General features: G+C 36.5%; 1 protein-coding gene across 1 annotated transcript in view; it reads left to right on the forward strand.

The window, feature by feature from the left end:
- Positions 1-23678, forward strand: part of DMD (dystrophin) — a 927929-nt gene that overhangs the window by 89958 nt on the left and 814293 nt on the right. The window contains exons 8-10 of the mRNA XM_009883534.1: positions 11585-11773; positions 12113-12294; positions 20463-20613. Of these exons, the coding sequence (XP_009881836.1) occupies positions 11585-11773; positions 12113-12294; positions 20463-20613 (522 nt within the window). The remainder of the gene's footprint in view (positions 1-11584; positions 11774-12112; positions 12295-20462; positions 20614-23678) is intronic.

A 23678-nucleotide genomic window follows, 5' to 3' on the forward strand; every position in this document is an offset into this window, starting at 1 on the left:
CGTATCTCTTTATAGTTAATTGCTCTTGCTATTGATGCTTTTGAAGGCATTTTGATATTGTACTATATGAATATATAAAAAGAGTTTTGGAGTTAAATATTCTTACTTTGGAGACTAGACAGTCTTCAGTGAAGATTCTGATGAGAACTATCATGGCTTAATAGTCCAAAATAATAGCAGGGTTGGTGGCTAGCTGTAGTAATTAAAATTAGCTGACTTCATTTTCTTACGTTAGAAAACAGTATAGATTACGGCTGTGATATATTTAAGGTTATGGCTTGGATTAACTTTTGCAAAATATACTTCTTAATTAGATCCCTTTGCAGTTAAAACTCACAGAAAATAAAGCTAAATGTAGTGCATAATACAGGACAATTAAGATTTATATGGTTGCAATTCTGCAAAGAAAGGATGTTGAAATTTTGTGGTTGCAGGCTATTTTATCTTGTGGTCTTTTTACTGTAGGACTTTTTGCCTCTTACGTACTGTGAGAGTGTTTGGTAATTTGGATTTTGGTCTAAGGGAGCAGCGTTTAATGGAAAGTACTACTCTGACATGAAAATCTACGCATTTTCAAAGGTGTATCTGTTCATTGCATACATGTATCCTAAACCACTTAATTTATTGGTTTTAATGTGCCTTGTATTCTGAAATTCACCAATAACTTTCATTTCATTCATCTTCTGAGGATGGAAAAAGCAGTATTGTCACTATTTGTTGAATTGAGTGGGTTTTAGTTTTTTGAATGTGAGCTGTATTAATTAATATAAATAATTAGATTGGACTTCCAGCTATTTTTCTAGACATTCATTAGTTATATTTTATTTTTTCTCCAACAGCTCTCTTATAGCACAGCTATCTTTTGTGAGGTATATTCTGTGAACAACTTCAGCTAAAGAAGTCCAGTTGATCGGATTTGCTAATTAAAGATGCCCAAAGTGTCCTCACCTTTTTAAGAACCAGTTGCATGATTTATAAATTAGCACCTACAAATTCCATGGAAGTTCATAGTAATTGCAAGATTTAAAAAATAAACTCTAAGGTACAGCAGGCTTACTTTCATAGCTGGATTTGCTGGCCCATAATCAGCAATCCTTGGAGCCATTGCATATGTGGCTCACAGGTTGCAGATTACTCTTCTAAGTAAGCCCAACTGGAAATATGTTAACATGTTTGTAAATAAAGGATTGAAAGAATATGCAGCCTGGAAAATTTAATGCTATTTAAATTACCTTTGTGTACTTAATTATTTTTTTTTTCCTGAGCAGCGCTCAACTGTTTTAATCATGGAACTGTCTTTCTGCAACCTTTTTGTCTTTTTGAGCCACCTACTTCAAACCATCCTTGTGATTGTACAAGATGAAATAGAAATTTAAAAAATTCTGAACGACTGTTCCCCCTTCCACTGTGTCTGTGCAGGCTGGTTCTTGCTTCTGCACTTTATTTCAGTCAGTTCTGCAGCTTTCTGTGTCAGCAAGTGGAACTAAGTATTCTTTTGATCCTGGGCAGCTTCTCTTGCTCAACTTAGAGGCTTGCCTTGTCTGGCTCCAAGGTCTGTGGTGTTACTCTAGCCCATGCCACTCTGAGCTGTCTAGGGAGCTCTCTGTCTGTGAGCAGGCTCAGTGGCGCATCAGGCAGAAGTAATGTCCCTTCATCCAAGGGCATTTCACATAGCCCAGTCTTCATAATGCAATGTAATAGAGTAATGGAAAAAGTAAACATGTGGCTGATGTCTGTGACACGTGGTCAGACCACTGTTGGTGTGCAGCTCATATGTGAGCAGAACAAACCTATAGCTGCGTGGTCCTGACTGCACAGAGGCACTCTTAATCCTTAGTGTACCAAAACAGTCTTGCCTTCAAGTAGGAGTTGCCTATGCAGAGACCTTGCGAAATCTTTTCCTTTATATATTCCCTACTGTGGAATGTAGGGATGAGCACGATAGCTATTAAACTGGGTTAAGCATTATTTCGGGTGAGAGGATGAAGATTCTTAGAGCAGTCGTTGCAAATGAGTTTAAAGGAGACATTGAAACAGTATGGGAACAGGCCTAAGAAATAATTTTCAGACATACAAGAAAAGCACATTCCTCCTTGGAAAAGAATAAAAGGCGTGTTGCTCTGGCAGAGATTAGCCCTCAGGTAAAGCAACACAAGGAAAAGGAACGCTATCCTGGTAGAGTGCGTAACAAAAGTCCTACAGAGTGAATAGAAGATTTGAATACTTGAAATACTGAAGAAAACTTGAAGCTTAGTCAAGGTAATAAAGGAGGGAACAAGTATACGCATATGCAACTGATAGGAACTGTCAAAGTTACTCTTCTGTTAGGTGCAAGTAGGAGAAACAGTTTCTCATAAAGTCGGTGAGGAGAGACAATATGATAATCAGTCAGATGACTGACATAATCGAAGTAAAAGATGCTATGGGATAACACTGATTTTGCTGACAGCAACAGCAGCAGAGAGAGAATATAAAACAAAGGAAAGGAAGAGAGAGCAATGACTAAACAGGATGGTGAAAAGAGAAGGCTACTTTTGCTTCCAGAGTGATGGAGCTGCAAATATACATTTTCATATTTTTTTGAGCTGTAATGTTGTAGAATTCATAATGAAGTGCATATGAAAATGAAAAAGGTTGTTCTTTTGTTTTGTTTGTTTAACTTTGTACTCTTGAAATCTCAAATTGTGTTTTAGCAAAATAGATTTTGATGTCTCTGTTTCTCCATTTGACTGTCTGTTGCCAGAAAGAAAAGGAATGAAGTCTGCATTTGTTTCTCAATCCCCTATATGATATGCTAAAGAAATGATTGAATACTTTTTTGGATAATCCATTTGTATTTCTTTTGGCTAAGATATAATTCACCTGTCTCCATCCCATTTTTCTGTTTATACATTTAATGGTTTTTCTGCTTATGGAGACTGTTAGAATATGATTTAATTAAGAACATAGAACACTTAAAAGGTCTTTGTCAGAACAGGGCACTTTAAAGTGGCTTAAAGTGGCCTTACTACATTTAGAATTTACATTCTGAAAATTAAAATTAAATAAAAGTGACTCTATATAGTCTATTCCATCTTGAATATTTTTCATGCTACCGCATGATACCGTGATCACAATTCAAATTTTAAGATTGATCATCGTCAATGGACAGAATTACCTTTTCCTTTTTTTATGTATGTGACAGTATAAAACACAGTAGACATTTGTCAAGGGAACTGAACGTGCTGGTTTGGAGTTACCTTGTTAGTAGCATTGCTGGGAACAGACTCTAGGTTTCTTGACCTGTGATAAACTTTCAGTACCTGCTTACCATTTACTACTGGAGAGTTCTGTGAAGAGTCATTAGTTAATACTGAAAATTTATCCTAGGGTGAAAATTTCATTTTTCTTTATGTGAAAAGTACTCTTATTTATGTGTTATGTAGAGACCAATTGACCTCACAGTCTACTCTGTGATGTGACAGCGCCTGAAATATACGTCCCCTTAGAATGCGCCTTATTCTTGGATCAGAAAAGGGAAGGGTTGAAGAATGGTTGGTAGACGAGGCATTTCAACAGGAAGAAATCATAATTTTGTTTTAGGTGTATGGTGAAAGTAATTCCATTCAGTCACAGTCAGTTGATTTAACACATCCGCATCAAGTCATATTACTGTTTGGAGCTATGATTCTTAATTGCTTGAATGGGAAGTGCCTTCCTTAGAGAGGCAAGTACTGTGTGTCTTGTCATCAGTCATACATCAAAGAGCAATACATTTTGTAGTCAGAACACAAAAACTCAACATAATTAAAACCCTTAAATAAACATAGACTGAAAAAATTCCCCAGAGAGTTAATAAAACCAGTATGTTTTCATAAGCTTTGTGGAAAAAAAGGGTCAAGAAGAAATCAACCAAAACCTGCTTTGATATCTTTTTCCAAGTACTAGGTTATTGAAGAAAGCATGCTAAGTAGAAAAATCTTTTTGTGAACCACTGCCTTACTTAACCATGTACGTAACATGAAACAGTTTTTAAATTGTTAGAAAATTCTGTCATTCCAGGTAGCTGGCAGCCTTGGTTGCTGTCTCTTAACTGTTAATACTATCTTGCCTGTCCTTGCAGTTCCTAGTCTTAGTCTTTTTCCTAACTCAGTTGGTTCTAGTTTTTTCACTTCCTTTCAGTTGACTTCAGTCAACTTCTACACTCCAGATGCCAGGGTGCAAAATTTTCCTTTAATGCCAGTAAAGTCTTTATTTTTCTTTTTCAGTCTTTATTTGTACCAACTGCACCTAATAGAGTAGTTAGAGATTAATTTTCCTTTGCCCTTTCCTTTCAATAGTTCCAGCATTTTCTTTCCTTTGCAATGTACTTTCATTCATCCTGCATGCTTCTGGCTTTTTTCCTCTCAACGTGCACATTGCCTAAGCTCTATTGACTTTGAATGAACTAATAATCTACTGCATCTCAAAACTGCAGTTGCAAGGACAGGACAATTCATCCAGGTGGAAACATCTGCAGTAAAAGCGGAACCACTGAGAAAATCAAGTACTGAAAATATAGGCTGTCTCAACTGAAGAAGCAAAACTTGTGGGTTTTCAGATTTATGATAAGGCCAAACCTAGGCTTATTTTCATATGAATGAGAGAAAAAAAAAAAAACCCAAACCACATCGTCTTCCTGACCCAAGATGTTTTAATTCACAAAGGCAGTTTTGAAATCCTTAGTAATATGAAAATGTGAGCCTTAATTAGAACAAGGAAATAATTAACGTTATAATAACAAACAGTCTGACCAATGTATCTTCTTAGTTTTATTACCAGAAATGACTGAATTATTCTGTCTGACGTTATCTGTTAAGAAAACAGTCTTGATTATTGCAAAGAACATTTTAGCATTTAACATTTTAATAGTTTTAATTTGGCAATTTTAAAGGCACAGAAAATATGATTTTGTAATGAAAAACTTGGAGGAACTAATAGAATAAGCAGTGGTATCAGTCTCACCTGGTAGGACTGGCATGGTTAGAGGGTGAATAATGCGTGCTACATTCTGAGGTTGTAATCCTGCAAAGGGAGTTTTCAAAATGAGAAAACTGCTCTGTACTTACATTCCCCTTTACTCAAAAAATGTTTCTTTAAAATTTTGTGTCTCTGAGTTTTAAAGCTCTAAATGTCTAGAGTCAAATTCTGCATCCTTTACAGTGAGACAGGCAGTTTCTAAAGGAAGAAAATATATAATATAAATAAGAGTGCTGGAATGAACCCTACATCTTTACTGCAAAACTACTTTCTAAAGCTGCCCAGCTGATTTCTAAATCCCTGGAGCAGTCTTTATGAACTGATTGCCATTACGTGAGACATGCAGGACAACCAGGTGATCAGACCCAGGCAGCATGCGTTCATGAAAGGCAGGTCCTGCTTGACAAACCTGATCTCCTTCTATGGCAAGGTGACCCGCTTAGTGGATGAGGGAAGGGCTGTGGATGTTGTCTGCCTGGACTTTAGTAGAGTTTTACACCATTTCCTGCAGCATTCTCCTGGAGAAAGCGTCTGCTCATGGCTTGGACGGGCATACTCTTCACAGGGTAAAAAAACTGGTTGTATGGCCAGGCCCAAAGAGTTGTGAATGGAGTTGGCGGCTGGTCATGAGTGGTGTTCCCCAGGGCTCAGTACTGGGGCTGGTTCTCTTTAATCTCTTTATCAACAACCTGGATGAGAGGATCGAGTGCACCTTCAGTAAGTTTGCGGATGACACCAAATTAGGCAGTGTCCTGGTTCTGGCAGGGATGGGGTTAATTTCCCCCAGGAGCTGGCAGGGGGCAGGTATTCCATCCCATGTGACCCATGCCTGGGCTATAAGAGGCCTAGCCAGGCAAGGAGAGCAGTCGCTACTTGGGGGTGGGCTGCAGCAGTGCGGGTCGGTGCACTTCACTTCGTACTGTAATTGCGTCTTTATATCTCTTTATTGGTGTTATTGTGTTTTTTTCTCTTCCCTTTTGCTGTTCTGTTAAACTGCACTATCTCAACCGACGAGTTTTCCCTTTTTCTGTCGATTTTTCCCACGGCTGTGGGAGTTGAGCGAGCGGCTGCATGATTCTTTATTGCTGGCTGAGGCCAAACCACGACAGGCGGTAATGTCGATCTGCTTGAGGGTAGAAAGGCTCAACAGAGGGATCTGGACATGCTGGATCGATGGGCTGAGACCAAATGGTATGAGGTTCAACAAGGCCAAGTGACGGGTCCTGCACTTGGGTCACAAAAACCCCATGCAACGCTACAGGATTGGGGAAGAGTGGCTCAAAAGCTGCCCAGCAGAAAAGGGTGTTGGGGGTATTGGTTAACAGATGGCTGAATACGAGCCAGCAGTGTGCCCGGGTGGCCAAGAAGGCTGTATCAGGAATAGCTTGGCCAGCAGGACTAGGTAAGTGATTGTCCCCCTGTACTCAGCACTGGTGAGGCCCTATCTTGAGTACTGTGTTCAGTTTTGGCCCCTCATTACAAGAAGGACATTGAGGTGCTGGAGCGTGTCCAAAGAAGGGGTGGCAAAGGTGGTGAGGGGTCTGGAGCATGAGTCTTAGGAAGAGTGGCTGAGGGAACTGGGATTGTTCAACCTGGAGAAAAGGAGGCTGAGGACAGACCTCATCAGTCTCTACAACTACCTGAAAGAAGGTTGTACTGAGGTGTGGGTTGGTCTCTTCTCTCAAGTAATAGGTGATAGGACAAGAGGAAACTGCCTCATGTTGTGCCAGGGGTGGTTTAGGATGGATATTAGGAAAAATTTCTTTACCAAAAGTGTTATCAAACATTGGAACAGTGTGCTCAGGGAAGTGGTGGAATCACCATCCCTGGAGGTATTTAAAAGACGGGTGGACATGGTACTTAGGGGCATGGTTTACCGGTGGTTTTGGCAGTGGTAGGTTTATGGTTGGACTTGATGATCTTAAAGGTCCCTTTCAACCTAGACAATTCTATGAACTCATAGAAACATTCTTAGAGAATTTACTAATGTGTCCAATCCTTCTCCCTTTAGTGACATAATGCAATTGTAGGCGAGGAACACTTTCTTCCCTCGCTTTCTTATTCTGAAGCAGCTGCAAGCTTGTGGTTTAGACTCTGTGAATTAATTCATAATGCTGCCAGGTATGTTCTAGAGGACAACATAGGGGTCCAGATAATGTTTTTCCTTCTAGTTTAGTCCATAAGAACAACCAGGACTATTTTCCATGAAAAAATGGCTGGCAATTTTTCAAAATAATGTGTGAGCTGACTGGCTGATTCCTGTCTAGATGTGATGCAGTCTTCATCACACATCTGAATTTTTCATGTCATCTTTCCCCTTAACGTTTGTGTCATCATGCATACATTGTTATTCAGTAGATTATTCTCTGTAAATGTTTTGCTTTGACTGCTCCAAATCAACTTTGTTTTACATAATCATTAAATACTTTATTAAGAATAGATTTTGATTCAAGAATGAAAATGCATGCATACTTAAGCAGTTTTTTTTTTCCGGAGTGTAGCCTTCCTAGTAATATATGGCTATAACAACTTAACTTCAGTGTATCCTAATTACTTTTCAGTCTCTTAAAAATTATGGTTAAAAACAGCCATCACAACTTAGATGAATCTGTTAACACCTGTGTGGTTTTGTTCTCAACTTATTATATGCAATACCTTACAATTCTAGTTTGTTCTCAGTATTTGAGGAATTCTGAAAAGGTTTCATATAAATTCAGAAGTAAGGACGTTCACAGGAGATGTTGGTTTTATGTTGTTTGGTTGTTGATTGTTGTTCTGTTGGTTTTTTTAAATGGATTTGCTTACCATTATAATTTCTAAAATTCAGGGTTTTCATTGCTGTTTTATGTGGATTATTTCAGTGTGGATTATTCTTTGTGCTGTAGAATCTGTGTAGTCAAATTTTGTTTGTATCATGGGGTATCCTTATGTAGATGAATATTACTTTGAGAAACACTTCTGTTTGTTTTTGTTTTTTAATATAAAGTATGTGGCATAGGCATCAGGTCAGTATTTGCCCACTTCCAATGTGATTATTTAACTTGGTGTTTGATATTCCATTTACAGCTGATCCAACAGTCTGAACTTCTGCTGATTTGAGTAGTGATTTTTCATTCCATACGCAGAACAAGCAAGGATGTACAGTTATCTTTTAGAGAACTAACAGCACTGATGGAAGTAGTGAAGCTACAGTTTAACAGTAGATTTTAAAATATATGTAATTTGTCAAGTCAAAACCCACTGTTGACTCTGAGGTACATTTTTTTTATGCTTGTAGACTTTTTACAATGTGAATGTTCTCTTGCTTACATAGATTCAGATCAAGGTGGCCATTGCTCCATTCTGGCTTGTTAACAGAGAATGTGCTTAAAGATGCAGAACGAAATTTAGCACAGTTTTGAAAGTGTGTAACTGTGGCTTGATTTTATCAATGAAATCAGCAAGAATCATTTGTTTTAATCCATTTGATGATCCCAGGGGGTCCCGTGCATATGTCATTGTCAAATCTGAACACAAATACTCTGCATGCTTAACGTGCTCTAGAATATCAAGTTGCTACTACTATTTCAGCTTCTACTGATTGTTATCTTCATTTTAATTTTTCTTTTCCCCAAAGTGCATGGGGAAAGAGAAGGCATAATGATCTATTGAGTTTATTAAGCCTCAGCAGTTGAGAACTATTCAATTGTGCTATACAGAAATGAGTATTTTATTAAAACAAACAAACAACTGTTTATACTTCAAGCACAATGGACATCTATTCCTCTGCTTTGTCACCTCATGACTGATCCCAGTTCTCTGTTGGCAGTGGTGCTGTAAGATTTGAAGGAAGGTGGAAAAGTTGTTGTTTCCTCCCTCTACGAAATATAAGGATTACTGACACCATTCTGTGAAGTCACAGAATCAGAGAATGGTTAGGGTTGGAAGGGACCTCTGAAGATCATCCAGTCCATCCCCCCTGCCAGAGCAGGGTCACCTACAACAGGTTGCACAGGATGGCGTCCAGGCGGGTTTTGAATGTCTCCAGTGTGGGAGACTCCACAACCTGTCTGGGCAGCCTGTTCCAGTGCTCTGCCACCCTCAAAGTAAAGAACTTCCTCCTCATGTTAAGATGGAACTTCCTGTGTTCAAGTTGGTGCCCGTTACTTCTTGTCCTGTCACTGGGCACCACTGAAAAAAGACTGTTCCCATCCCTGTGGCACCCTCCCTTTAAGTATTTATAAGCATTGATAAGATCCCCCCTCAGTGTTCTTTTCTCTAGACTAAAAGACTCCCAGGTCGCTTTCCACAGAGCTGCTCTCCAGGAGGTCAGCCCCCAACCTGTACTGATACATGGGGTTATTCCTCCCCAGATGGAGTCCTATACTTCCACTAGCACGTTTCTGATTTCCTTCTGTCAGAAGATGGCCATTTTTTGAATGAGAACATACTTTGGAATTCCTGCCAAGTAAATATTTTGGTTTTCATTTACATTAGTGTTTGCTTGTCTTTACATTTCTTCAAGAGTTATTACAATGGTGCAGAAGTTAGTCTGAATCATTTTGCCACTGAAGGTCATGAGTCCCAAGATTTTTTATAATGCAATTCTGTATAATATCTGTGATAGCATGAGAAAGCAGTGAAAATGCTGGTCAACATGACTAGGGAAAGTTGCGCTGAGTAGTTGTTTCTCAGAAAAAGGCATGTTAGGGGATGCTTTGTTAAACATTTGTCAAACACATGATAATATTTTGTATCGCATCTAGAGAGAGGAGCATTTTCAGATAGAGAATTTTCAAACAGATAGCTCACAGATACCATGACAGATATCTTCAAACATGATAGCCCTGGTCTCACTCAGCTGTTAGAGCATCCTTTTTTCCCCACAGTGTGTCACATGTGGGTACATTCTGTTTCACAGATACCATGACAGATATCTGCAAACATGATAACCCTGGTCTCACTCAGCTGTTACAGCATCCTTTTTTCCCCCCAGTGTGTCACATGTGGGTACATTCTGTGCAGTATTGTTGTAGAAAGGGGGGAAAAAAAAAAATCATTATATATGCAAAAGCAGTGATAAAGTTATCCCTTTCTACAGTAGACTGTGCTACTGCAAAACTCTTGCTGCAGAAATGTGATGTGGTTGGGTGTAATTTTTTACTACATTGTATACTGCTTAAAATCTGGAGTTGCACACAATTCAAATATTAATTTGTGCAGCAGGCATATATGTTGAACATTTTCTGTGCCTCATTGTTAATATTCCTGTAAGACAGTACTTTCTTTAAAACAAAAAAAAAATAAACTACTGGGTTCATCAGATTTTCAAGTCGTTTTATGGTGCAGATTTATTTAATGAACAGTTTTTCACTCATATGTCGCAATGAAGTTATGACTGGTGTTTTAATTGGCCTAACACACACGACAGAGATTCATGTAAATTGTATGCGATTATTAGATGTATACAATTCAGAATGAATTTGTTGTGAAGATGAAGACTGAAGATTTCATTTTAAGTGATCATGTTACATTCATTACACTTCCTGCTTTCTAGTGATAAATTTTGACTTTCTGTCCTAAACTACAGTGAAATGCTTTAGATGCTGCTTTGAGTGGTTTATTGGAACAAGTATGTCAGTAGAGGCAATTTCTACTAACTATAAAAACATTAAGTGTCTTGGTATCATTTTTTATAAAAGCATAAGCATATTTTCATGTAAATAGTTTGGTTTTGTACTAACTTCCTAGCAAAGTAACTAAACTTCTTCAGAACTCTTTGAAAAATTTATGGAATGTCATCTTCTGTAGCAAACCTGTATTTCTTGCTTCTGTTTTGTTCTAGTTGTCTACTGTTATACTAATCCGTAAATACTTGTTGACTCCAAGCAATAGAGTGCAAGTGTGAATTTTGTGCTTGTAAGAGTCACCTGTCTTCTAAAGTATAAATATAAAGGTGGCCTTTGTGGGAAGGAGTAATACACTTCTGTTTGTTTTTTAGTAGTTACAATTTGGCATGAGATTTCTGAGTTTTTTAACTTTCTAGAATGTTTTTAACAAATGGGTGTCTATGGATTGTTCAAGCCTAGTATTGCATGTAGTGTAAAGGATTGTTTTTCTTTTTATATTCTGTTTTCCGTAGATTCTCTGCAATGTCAGCATGCGACTTACTGCTTTTTTGGTGATATAATTTTACTCGCTGTGGTGGGAAATAAATTTCTCCCTCATTTTCAAGAGAAAATACTTACATAAGAAACAGTAAACTAGAAATGAAAAATCAGACTGTTTATAGAAAAACAATTATAACAGCACTCTGCTGTTATAATTTAAATGCCTCTTCAGAGTAGTTGCTAGGAATTTTGAATTCTACTGTAAAATCTATAATTTAATCTGAGATTTTTTTTTATTTCTCTCAATCTTATCTGATCTTCGTCAATTAACTGATTTTGTACTAATAAGTACTTCCACACATTAGCCATCTGATTTCTTTCTTTGTTTAACAAAAAGCTGGTTTTTTTATACAAGACAATTGTATTCTGTTTATTCCTTTGTAGAATTCTCTGAGCAGACTCTCTTTGCATTACTTTAAAATTTTGGGTTTGATCAGTTTGTAGAAACTGTTGAAGAAAAGACATTTACCACCATGCGGCTGGGATCTGAAATGGAACTTGAAAACTACCAAACTGCTTTAGAAGAAGTACTCACATGGCTTCTCTCTGCTGAAGATGCGTTAAAAGCACAAGGAGATATATCCAATGATGTAGAAGTTGTTAAAGAACAATTTCACACCCATGAGGTATACGTATATACCAATCTTTCAATAGGAATTTATCAGCTTGTAATCCATAATAAGGTCAAAAATACAAAACAAAGATATTTCTAGTTTATTTTATTCCTCTTTCTTATTTTTAATTTTGATTTGGAGAATTTAAAGATAATACTGAAGACTGTGCCCTATGCAAAAAGTGAAAGTGTTTATTTCTGGGTTTTGTTATGAGATTTGGGGAGGGGTTGAAAAAATAAAAAAGCAAAGCTAAAGATCAGGTTTGGAAGGTGGTAGAAGATATTTCTCCAAAGTCTGCTTTTTTGCATGGACTGAATCAAACTTAAACCTAGATTTTATTTTTATTGTCAGGGTTTTATGATGGAATTAACAGCTCACCAAGGACGTGTTGGCAATGTTTTGCAAGTTGGAAGTCAACTTCTAACAATTGGAAAACTTTCAGATGATGAAGAGAATGAAATCCAAGAGCAAATGAATCTACTTAATTCTCGATGGGAACGTCTCAGGGTAGCAAGTATGGAAAAACAAAGCAAGTAAGTAATAAGTCAGGTAAAATAGTATATACAGAGTTTGACTGAACTAATCGTTGACTTGACTAACAGTTAGGATTTTCTTTCACTTCCCTGTGAACAAAACTCCATCTCAGGTCTTTTTTAACCTGAAATCTGATGTGTAGTGACTTTTAAGCTTGCATGTGGTTTTGAGACTGGAAGCCGCACAAATCAGCAGCTGTCAACAACTTGGACACTAATAACATTTTAACCAAAACTTATATAGCCTACCTCCCTTTTTTCTCATTGTTTCAACAAGTATCACACAATATTTAACTACAAAGGAAATAAACTTTCCTGAGATACAAAAGGAAAAGGGAAACAAATCTTTAAGACCTGTAAAATTTGATTGCATAAAAATAGTAAGTGGGAGCTTAGCTTTCCAGGAAGTATTGTCATGGTTTTATGTGAGGACAAATTACATTATTCAAAAAAGGGCAAGTCCTGTAGCTTAAAGTAGAAATACTATTAAAAGTAGAAAAATAATCTATTAATTAGTCACATTAGTCTTTGAAGCATTTTTAAGATTCCTCTGTCTTAGTTTGAAACTTTTATTTACATAGTGCTATTTAGCTTAAGAAACCCCATAAAAGTAAGAGCTTGTGATTGTGTCACGGTGGAGTAATTTTATTTTATTTTGCAGTATACAGAGCGGTTAAACCAGAAAAGTTATTGAAGGTGGTTTTTGTGTGAGTTGCTGTTATGAAGAAGCCACAACAACTCATTGTCGTTTAGACAATTATTCTATCACCTGATGGCTCCTCTGCACCTGGGAAGAGGAATCTGAAAAAACAAGGAAACCCAAGGGTTGAAATATAAACAGATTTAATAGAATAAGACTAAATAATTAACATCAGTATTATTAAAGAACCAATATTGATCCCAATAGCAATATAAAATATACAAGGATTATACTCAGCCAATTCTATCAGTAGGAAGCTGTGCACTCCCAGCAGTGGACAGGAAATGTCAGACACTGCAAGCACTATGGCTTCAGGAGGAAGGGAAGGGCTCAGGAGTCCGGCACCAGGGCATAAAGTTCTCAGGATGGCAGCCATCAAGGGAGAGAAAGAACTTCGCAGCAAACTTTCGAATTTATATTGAATGTGACATGGATGGTGTGAAATAATCCTGTTGGCCAGCTTGGGTCAAGTGCTCAGGTCTTGTTCCTCCTCATCCCTGCACCTGGCAAGCTCAAAAACACTGAGACCTTGAAACCCACACACCATAGCTGGCTGTAAAGTAAATATGTTCACAAATTCAGACTCCAGAGTCTTCTAAAAATGCTGTTTTCCCTAGCATTAGAAGAGACCTTACTGAAAAGTAAAATTACTGAAAGAGAAATTAGTCCTGTGTTGCTCAAACCAGGACAGTTGCCTTCCTTACCTTAAGAAAAAGTCTGTTACTTACCTGATCTTTCATAATTTTTTCTCAGCCTCTCTTTTTTCATTTTATGTGGATACGTTTAATCCTTGTCTGATATAATAGCTCTGTTTCAAACTCATGTCACTGAGTTTGACTTCGTCATGAGGAATTTTGTATGCCTACTGCCCTTTCTGTAAAGGAGAACAATGGTGAAGATCACCAACTATCATACTAAGTCAATTCCAGTGGAAATTTTAAAATTAATTGAATGTCATTAGGAGCTTGTTTATAGCCAAGCAGTATTAATTACTGAAGAATATACCTGTTCTCTACAGTAACACTAAATAAATGCAGTGGCAAACAACCTGAATCTGTAACCCCTGGTAGCTTTTTAGGGACTTTGAGCTAGGTAGACTTCATTAAAATCTTTCTGCCAAGGTCTTAATTTTTTCTCTCAGAAAAGCCCAATGAACATGTGCTAAGCGAGAAAATATTCTGTCTGTTCCTTCACATACAGATGGAGGGTGACTTCTTTTGTGAATATGATTATAATGAAAGCTGAATATCTCTAGTAGTCAGGCCAGTGGTCTATCCCAGCATCCTGACTGTAACAGAACAAGAAACGATAAGCTTTAGGGGAGATACACAATCTCCTGAAGCACCATCTTCTCGTTGCCTTTTGCCATTGATGGAGATCAAATATTAGGCTGCATGGGCCCATTGCTCTGGAGACCAAATATCGGGCTGTATGGACCATTGCTCTGACCTAATACTGCATGTCTTATGTTATGAAGTTCTCTATAGAACTCTCCTGACCTCGAGTTATTTTCAGCTGAGGTGGCTTCCTGAGATGGAAGCAGTTTTACGTATTTCGAAACCTGCTATTGATTTTTTTTTTTTTTCTTTTAATCCATCTGTTTATTCAATATCCTCTTGGACCTGTAAGCATCCATGGCATCCTTTGGCAGTGAATTCCACAGGCCTCTTACCTAGTATGAGTTCTACTTTTTTGAGGAATTACTTCTTTTTCTTTGTTTGCTGCTGGTAGCTTAAGTGATTCATTCTAGTTACTATGTTACAAGTGAGGGTCAACAGTGTATATCTGTCCTTGCTCTATCCATATATATATATATGTTATTGAACTTGCTCTTCTTTGAGGTTTTTTTCTGTTATACCTTATCTTTTTGGAGTGAAGGGGACCAGAATTGCCCACAATATTAAAGGGTAAACTGTGATTTCAACAATCGCATAACATTGCTCTGTTTTTTTGTTTTTTTTTTTTTGCAGTATGTTCTTAGTAATTCTAAATGTTTGTTTTGTTTTCAGCTTACTACTGAGTATTGAGATTGTTTTCTTTATTCTATCTTTCTTTGACAGTCTATAAACTTTTTGATGGGTTTCAGATATTTCAACCTAACTTCCTCCAGTTTTACTATTTTCTTGGACAGAAGACTCTACGATACTTTAGGCAGTTTTTATCTGCCATATTTATTTTCATTTAAATCAACACATGCAAGTAGCAACCTCACCTCTGAGTGGTACTGTGTCTACTGAAATGTCCTTTAACACCATTTGTCAAACTTATCTCCCAGATGCAGCAGTCATTGCTCAGGGAATTGAATGGTCTAGTATCCTCTGAAGCTACTACAGAGAATCCTATTTGGGGAAGGGCAGGGGGATGAAATGAAAAAATCGACTGGTTTTCTTCAGCATGCTAATATATTGCTTGCTAGAAGAGTGGAATGCTTCCAATACATAGTGAATACATATTCAGGTAGTTCAATACATGTTCGGTTAATATGAAATCAGTGCAAGACACAAAGTGATAAGGGCTTCTCAGAGGATGCTGTGCTACTATTTAATTTCTTATACAGAAAAAAATCTGTGATAAATTCAGTGAAATTGGTTTAGGACAAGAGAAAATTTCTCAGGAGCGATCTACTTCGATATAGCTAATTTTGACCTATTGGGTCAAACCCCTGTGTTTCAGGCACCAGCTGGAGGGTTATGAACAGCTTTCATATCACAATGTAATATATTTCTGGGTTATTATACACAAATTAAAATCTCGGGATCTATCTTCTACTCTCACTTTAAAGTGTAATCATCTGAGCCCATTGCTGTATTCTAATCTTTGAGGCAACAGTGACATGTTTATCCAGAGAGAGATGGTTTTTGTGAAGAAAAGAACAGCAAGGCTGTCTCCTCTGTTGTAACGGTAATAGGAAGTGTAAAAAGAGGTTTACGCTTTACAGCACAGGAGAAACAAAAGTAAGCAATCAACAAAGGGAGGAGAAGGATATACTGATAAAGGATATTATAAAAGTGAAAGGGTCTTATGAAAAGTGATTTAGGAGGTCAGAATATCAGAGGAGGTTTGGAACACACAACCACCATTGTGTAAAAGCAAGTTAAATTGGATTTCCAATGTGTTCACTATGTATTGAAAGTATTTTGCTCTTCTAGCAAGCAATATATTAGCATGCTGAAGAAAAACAGCCCATTTTTTCATTTCTTCCTCCCGCCCTTCCCCAGATACAATTCTCTATAGAAAAGCATCTCAGAGTGATAAATGAACCACTGGAGAGGAAAACTTAATGCAATTACTGATTTATGGAGAATTCCACAACTATTAAAACAGATTCAATTCAATGGAAAAGTATTCTGTATTTGAAACTTATGAGAGCCATACCATAAACAAAGATTATTATAATCTCCTGAGGTATATAAATAAGATATCAGATGTTTATAGAAGTAATTTGAAAACTAGAAAGTACCTGGAGAATGGGAAGAAACAAGAAACATTATTTTGCTTAAGAATCATCTGTGATTAAATTGTTCTCTGTGTTTATTTCATTTTCAAGTTTATGGTCCTTGCATCAGAATAATATCAATATCACAGGATGGTCAGGGTTGGAAGGGACCTCTGGAGATCATCCAGTCCAACCCCCCTGCCTGAGCAGGGTCACCTACAACAGGTTGCACAGGACGGCGTCCAGGCAGGTTTTGAATGTCTCCAGAGTGGGAGACTCCACCACCTCTCTGGGCAGCCTGTTCCAGTGCTCTGCCACCCTCAAAGTAAAGAACTTCCTCCTCATGTTAAGATGGAACTTCCTATGTTCACGTTTGTACCCATTACCTCTTATCCTATCACTGGGCACCACTGAAAAAAGACTGTTCCCATATTATGTGTAATAAGTATTTATTTTATCATATCTTGTTTTTTTTCAAATCAAATTCTCTTAGAAGGTTTTCTATATCATTTATTTCATGTATTTCATGTATTTCATGTATTGCTAAAAAAATTATCTCTAGGATGAAGCATTCTTTTTAATATTTATAATACTTTAGAGCATCAAGTATAGCAATAAAATACACACTTGAAAGTGAAGAAGGACTGAGTTAGATCTGAGATAGGTAATCCCTTGTGAACCATGGATTATAATAAAGCAGAGTATCAGCTTCCTGTACTCTATCTGTAAAGAAAGAGAGAGATTAGAGTGGAAAAGAAACCACATGCATATTCTGGTCGTTTTGATCAATAATTAACACAGGATTTGCAGTAAAAAAACCTGAAATCACAATACACCATGAAAATCCATGACACTGTGTTCTTAGAAAAAATATCTTGAGAAAGATAATACAGAAAAAACATTACTGTTTCATATCTACTATTTAGAGATTTGGATTAATGGAGCCCTTCCCATTTCTTGGAACCGTTTTTGTTTTTTTTTTTTTTCTTCAGTGTCTCAAATTCTGTTGAAGTTTTGGTTCCTGTTTATAGTTGTTCCTGTGGTTCGTTTTCTTTGGTCCTTTCCTTCCAAGAGCTACAAGCTGGAGCCTTTAAAAGTTATTACCATTCCTAGAAAGTAGCATAGCTTCACAGACCTCTGCATGTAACACCCAATGCTATCTCAGTGCCATCTGGGACCAGTAAGGTACCATTCAAGAAACAGGTGTAACTAAAACCTTATTTCGGAGCAAACTTTTAATTTTTCAGAACTTGTTTGCATAAAGTTAGCTCATCTTGGTGTTTGCCTGCAGTTTCTCCCCATTTCTCTGTCTGCTGCTCTGCACTAGAAGATATGCTTCATGTCCACGGACTCCTCAGGATTCTTTTTGATCACCACTTGCACTCTTTCTTTGTTTCCCAGGCTGCCTTTCACATTTTCTCTCCATTACCACTCCTGTTTCAAGAAACTCTGTTTTGGCTTGTCTTCCTATGCTTACTAATAGCACTTGATTATTTCTGTTTCAGAAGTCCTCTGCCAATTTTGGGGGGTTTTTTTGATCTATCCAGATGCAAGAGATAATCCTGAGATAAATTATTAGTCTTGTTGGCTGCCCTTGGGGAAAAAAAAAGTGCAAACAGCTTTTTTATGTAACAGCTAAGTTTTTACGATTGCAATACCCAAGTCTTAGGAATTTTTGAATAATTCGTTTTGCATGCCTCTTTGAAAATATCTCATTCATTCTTGTTGACTGTTACTTTTGGGGTATTTGAAGTCTCTGTGTTTGTGTTATCTGGTTAAGCTTCTGTTCAATACAAAAAAAAAAAGGATTCTTATTTAACAAAGATTAACAAGGATTTACCAATACAAAATTTACTATTATTACTGTTCTTTTTAAAGCAAAGGCCATTTCAGGGACAGAAAGACAATAGCAGAGTGATGGAGGTTCAGTTAGATTTAGTGCTGGAATTCTGTCAGCCAGTCAGTCCCGAGCTTATATCATTCCAGGGGTTCTTCCTCCCAGGTGCTGGACTTTGCATTTGTCCTTGTTGAATATCATAAGGTTCCTCTTGGCCTGTCCCTACAGCCTGTCTAGGACCTTCTAAATGGCAGCTCTGCCCTCGACTGTAAAATGTGACAGTTATTATATACACAGGATTCAGAGTATTTTGCATTCCTAAATTTATAGGGGATCCCAAGGATTGTTTATCAACTGAGGAATAGTCTCTAAGAATGGAGTATGTGTTAGCTGAGATACATACAAAGCAACCATCAAATAGCACTGGAAACTTCACAATTTCTTTTTACAATAGGAGTTAATACTGTACATACAGTACTTATTTTTAACTATATGAACAGCAAATAGTAATTATATAAATATTTCATCAGAGACCAAATGCTTATTTTGAGAAGATTCAAAACTGGAAAGAATTTATTTTTTTTTTTCCAAAAAAGTTAGGAAATAGAATAAATAACAATCAACAATAGAAGTGCTGAAGTTTCAGACGTACACCTTAAAATATGAACCGGCTACGAATGAGATACGCGATTTCACATGTTTCAGCTGCGTGACATTGACAAATATTAAATCCTGGTTGTTCGGAAGAATTTAAATGTTACCAAAAAGTAATTATGTACATGTTCAATGCAATATTCTGTCGTTATTACTTTGAAAACTGTAAGGTAGTCTGGGAAAATAGAGAATGATGCTTACTTTGGACTTATTTAGACATGGATTTTCAAAATGATATAATTTTGGGTTGGTTCAAACTGTCTTGGGAAAATCCAAAATTGTTTGGACAAACTCAGAAGTACTTGCTTTACTTGAGCATACCTGAAGTCGTGACAGAAAGCTGCATGTTTGGATTTGTGTGAGCATTGCGTAAGTTGCCTACCTGGTCACAGACAAGACCTTTTGCGCTCCTCTGGAGCAGTGTGTTCACATCGCGCTTCTGCCAGTCTGCAGTTCTGCAGGTGCTGTGGGGGAAAACGTACTTATTTTTGTTTGTTTAAAATATCCTTGTGGGGGGAAATGTCAGTGTGAAGTTGGGCAATTCTAGGTGCCGCTGTGACACGGAGAGACAAAATTTACAGTAGTTTTCTAATTTGGGCTACGTTTTCAAGAAGCCAACTGAGAAACAAATGGAGTAGGACTGTGCTGCCTTTTTTTACACAGCATTTTTCTCCAGTCTGAAAGTTCAACTCAGATTTTCAGATCACCAAGCTGAGCTCTGAAAGTCGGTAATTAACTTTTTGCTGCAAGAGTTGTGCTTGAGATGTAAGTAACACGCTGTAACATACAGTAGTTTCACCAAGCTCAGCATGACTGTGGACAGTGACTTTGGTGTGTCAAATCTAAGTGAAGTTAAAAATTGTATGTTATGTGAAAGATGGGTAATGCAAATAACTACTTGCAATTCCATTGCTCCACAATAGCTTGCACATTGTTTTAAAAATACTTTTGGTAAGATGATTTTATTTAGGAAAGTTCAGAGAACGTTTAAAGATGACAAGTATAAGTGAAGGTTTTGTAATGGATTTCTGGACAGATTCTTTTGGAGCTATCAAAATACTTTGTTTAGGCAGAATGGAAGTATTTCCTGTTTAATTCTCCAGAGCATTCTCCCTTAAATAGCTGAAAATTTAATAATCTCTTCTTTTCTGTTTATTACGCTAGATTTGAGGGAGCTTGGTAAACACAGCTGTCTGAGCACTGTTCAAAGTACCTGTAGTAGACAATACAGGCTTTAAGAAACCAGATAGTAGAAATTTTGAACTTCCAAAGAGCTCTAATAGAAATGCAACCGGAGGTCAAAACTTTAACAGACAGTATATTATATGCAGTACTGAGGTCCTACAAACAAAGTTTCAAAACAATTTTCCTAATCCAAAAGTGTTCCAACAACTTTTCAGTTAGCTATTTGAAAGTTTGTTTTTTTGTTATGGCTTGAAATGTAGCTTGATGAAAATTGGTTAAGAGTATGCAGGGCAGATATTTCTGCCTGTTGTTTTCTTTCATGTATAAATTGAAATTGTTATTTCTTTGTTTCATAGTTTACATAAAATCCTAATGGATCTGCAGAATCAGCAGCTAGCCCAGTTAGCTGACTGGCTGACAAAAACAGAGGAAAGGACAAAGAAAATCGATTTGGAGCCCTTAGGTCCAGATCTCGAGGACCTAAAGCGTCAAGTAGAAGAGCACAAGGTATGCTATGGTATGCTTCCAAAGGCATAAAATACAATTTGAGTTTTGGACATTTTAAAAGCGCTACTCCTGCCATTAGAACATAGCAAAGTAACATCGAATCTTGGTTTAGTATTCATTTTATTTTTATTTTTTTTTTTATAACTAACTAGTAGAGTTATTTATCACAACTCTGGCTTTTGTTCTGACATTAAAAAAAATCAATTATTTCTTTCAAAATATAAACAACATACTAGAATATGCGAGGCAACTGTAACATCCTTTCATTACACAGTACAATAAGAATATATTGGATTTTTTAAATACCTGTGTTTTCTTCTTTACATGTTGCATTTTTTCCTTGCATGCTGTAGTTGCGATGATGCAGTAGTCATAATTAGGCTGCGTAATCTTGTTAGGACTACTGGGGTGCTGAAAATGTAACTGTACAGCACTATAAAGTACACTCCAGTTTCTAACTGTAGAAAATACTTTTTAGTAATATATTCGATGAATGAAAAATAGCAAACTAATAAATGGAGTGTAAGAGACAATTTGGCCATTTTTTTTCCACATTCCATGATGGTGATTCTTTAATTGGAAGAATTAAGAATTAAAAAGAGAGAGACTGTATAATCTGTGTAATATCTTTGTTTCATTTACTGGATTAAACTGTCTGACTTCATATTAAGTTAAATTTTAAAATATATTTATAGATGTATCCATGACACATGGTGATGATGACAGGGAGACACAGAAAAGTATAGAGAACAGAGATGATTTGTGAGATCATGGAGATTTACTGTGATAACCTGTTAATGTTTCTACGTGAGTGGTTCAAAGCAGTTCATTCTATGGTATCTTGAGAGATTTTAACATTTGGTGCTTGATGGCCTGTGTCAGTGCTAGTCCGGGTTCTAGAGGGCAGATCATCCCTAAAAAACCCAATTCAAATTTAAGCAAGCCAGCTTTTACCTTTTTTTTAAAAAAGGAGGTCAAAAAGCTGCAAAAGACTGCATAATCCACTTCTGTGTTAAAAGTGGTTTTTCTGCATTCTGATTAAGGAGTGCTAGCGAAGAAGAATACAAATTCTACGTCTGCAGCTGCTGTTTGTGCTATCTGTGCTTGCCCTATGAGGAGACAATGCGTTTCAGTTTGCGGGTTTGCTAGCTAAGCATATATTCTGACATCAAATTTTCTTTTTAAAAGAAGACAGCAGGTAGTTATGAAATGGTAATTAGAGAAAGAAACCTGAAAGATTTTGGATACATGATTACTACAACTTGAATAACTTCATTCCTATTTCTCTGCATTTTGTATTTGAATACTAACGTAAAATATAATCTTTTTATTTATGCAATCTCTTTATGGTGTTTCTGTTATTCAGAAAAATGGGTATTTAGCTTGTATTTGAATATTCTGAATGAAGACATGCAGAAATATACTAGTTCTTAATTTTTGGTGGGATGAGTTAGTCATCATTATTTATTTATGTGTATGACCTTTCAATTCTATTTTCTGTAAAAGAGAAAATTTAGTTAATAAGGTGGGTTTTTTAATTTTAATTTCAGTTAAAATTCTGTTCATGTATAGTTTGTCGCATTCATAAGTCAAAGAACAATATATTTTCCTTTCACATATTGTGTGAAAATTTTATTATATATTGTATAGAGCAAAGCTACCTTCTGTAACAAGGGTTTAAAAAATGGAAATTTAATAACACAGTTATTTCTTCATTATTAAATAAGCAAACAAAAACCCCAAAACAACATGCCCCATAACTTTTCTTAGTCTCACATGACCCTGGACAGCTCAGAAACTGTGTAGAAATTGATGGGAGGAACCAGAAGTTAGAAGATATAAAAGGCAAAGATCATTTCAAATTAAACAGACCTCAGCAAAGATGATAGGTTTGGTTCGTTGTCATCCTGTATTCCTCTTCTATTTACCTTTATCCATTTGATTTTCTCTTTTTATCTTTTCATTAGTAGCTACTTTTCACTCTATTTATTTTGTGTTATTTATCCCCCTTTGACTTATAACTTCCATACATCTGATCTCTTTTATTCTACATTGTTCTCAATGATGTCTGAAAATATTGGTCTTGAGTTCTTGTGACTAACACTTCAGTTTTCCTGCTGGGGCCTATAACCAAAAAAATAATCATTCCGTAATGTGTATTGGAAATAGCACCCATCACTGAGAACAGAGAAAGCACACAACATTCTTTCCAGCATGCTACTTAGTTCAGTAGTATATGAGGTTAATATCTTGATAGTACAGAAAATTTTCCGAGTGAACTGAAATATAGGTGAACTCTAGAAGATTTTATGTCATTAGCAAGGTACACAGCTCTGGTAAGAAATCTGGCATTTTTGGAGTATATTTTGGAGTAAGAGTCAAACATTTCAGTAAAGAACTGTTGCTCTTTACAGTGGTATTTTATGTATTTTGTCTGCTGTTGCAAGTATCTTTTCTTTATAATTTTATAAAGGGAGAAAGCTGCTTTTCAATAAAAATCTGAGGACTATTGAGCTGTCTAAGCAGAACACTGTATTAGAAATTTTATAATTAAGTAATAATGTGCTTTGAATTGAACTTATTCAACATTATTATTATTATTCAATTTATAGTTAATAGATTTTATAGTTTCATTAACTTTCTAAAAAGGTCTAAGCTGCTTAGGTATTTGTACTTTCTTTGGAAGGCTGAGCCTTTTAATTTTTTATGAAAATGTCAGAAATTATGGAAAATTTTTAGCGTTAGGATTTTTCAATACTTCAAATACAATGTAAAGGTAAAATGAGACACTTCCTAACTGTTCAAATATCAGGGGTGGATTTTTCTTTGGGTACTTGGACACCCTAAGTAGGTATTTTTATTCACTTTGAGTAGATTATATCAGTCACGTAAGGTGTTACCTGATAGGAATTAAAGAAACCGTGGAGTTTTATGAGTTCCTGTTGTTGCTGTCCCCATGCATCAATATCTATATCCATCTTACATTTTAAGTCCCTGCAAATTTTCTATCTTTACAAGCTTAGGAGAACTTGTTAGAAAATTCATTTTAAATTATTTGAACAGAG

The sequence above is a fragment of the Charadrius vociferus genome, unplaced genomic scaffold (genome assembly GCF_000708025.1).
Source record: "Charadrius vociferus isolate BGI_N301 unplaced genomic scaffold, ASM70802v2 scaffold94, whole genome shotgun sequence".
NCBI classification, from domain to species: Eukaryota; Metazoa; Chordata; class Aves; order Charadriiformes; family Charadriidae; genus Charadrius; species Charadrius vociferus.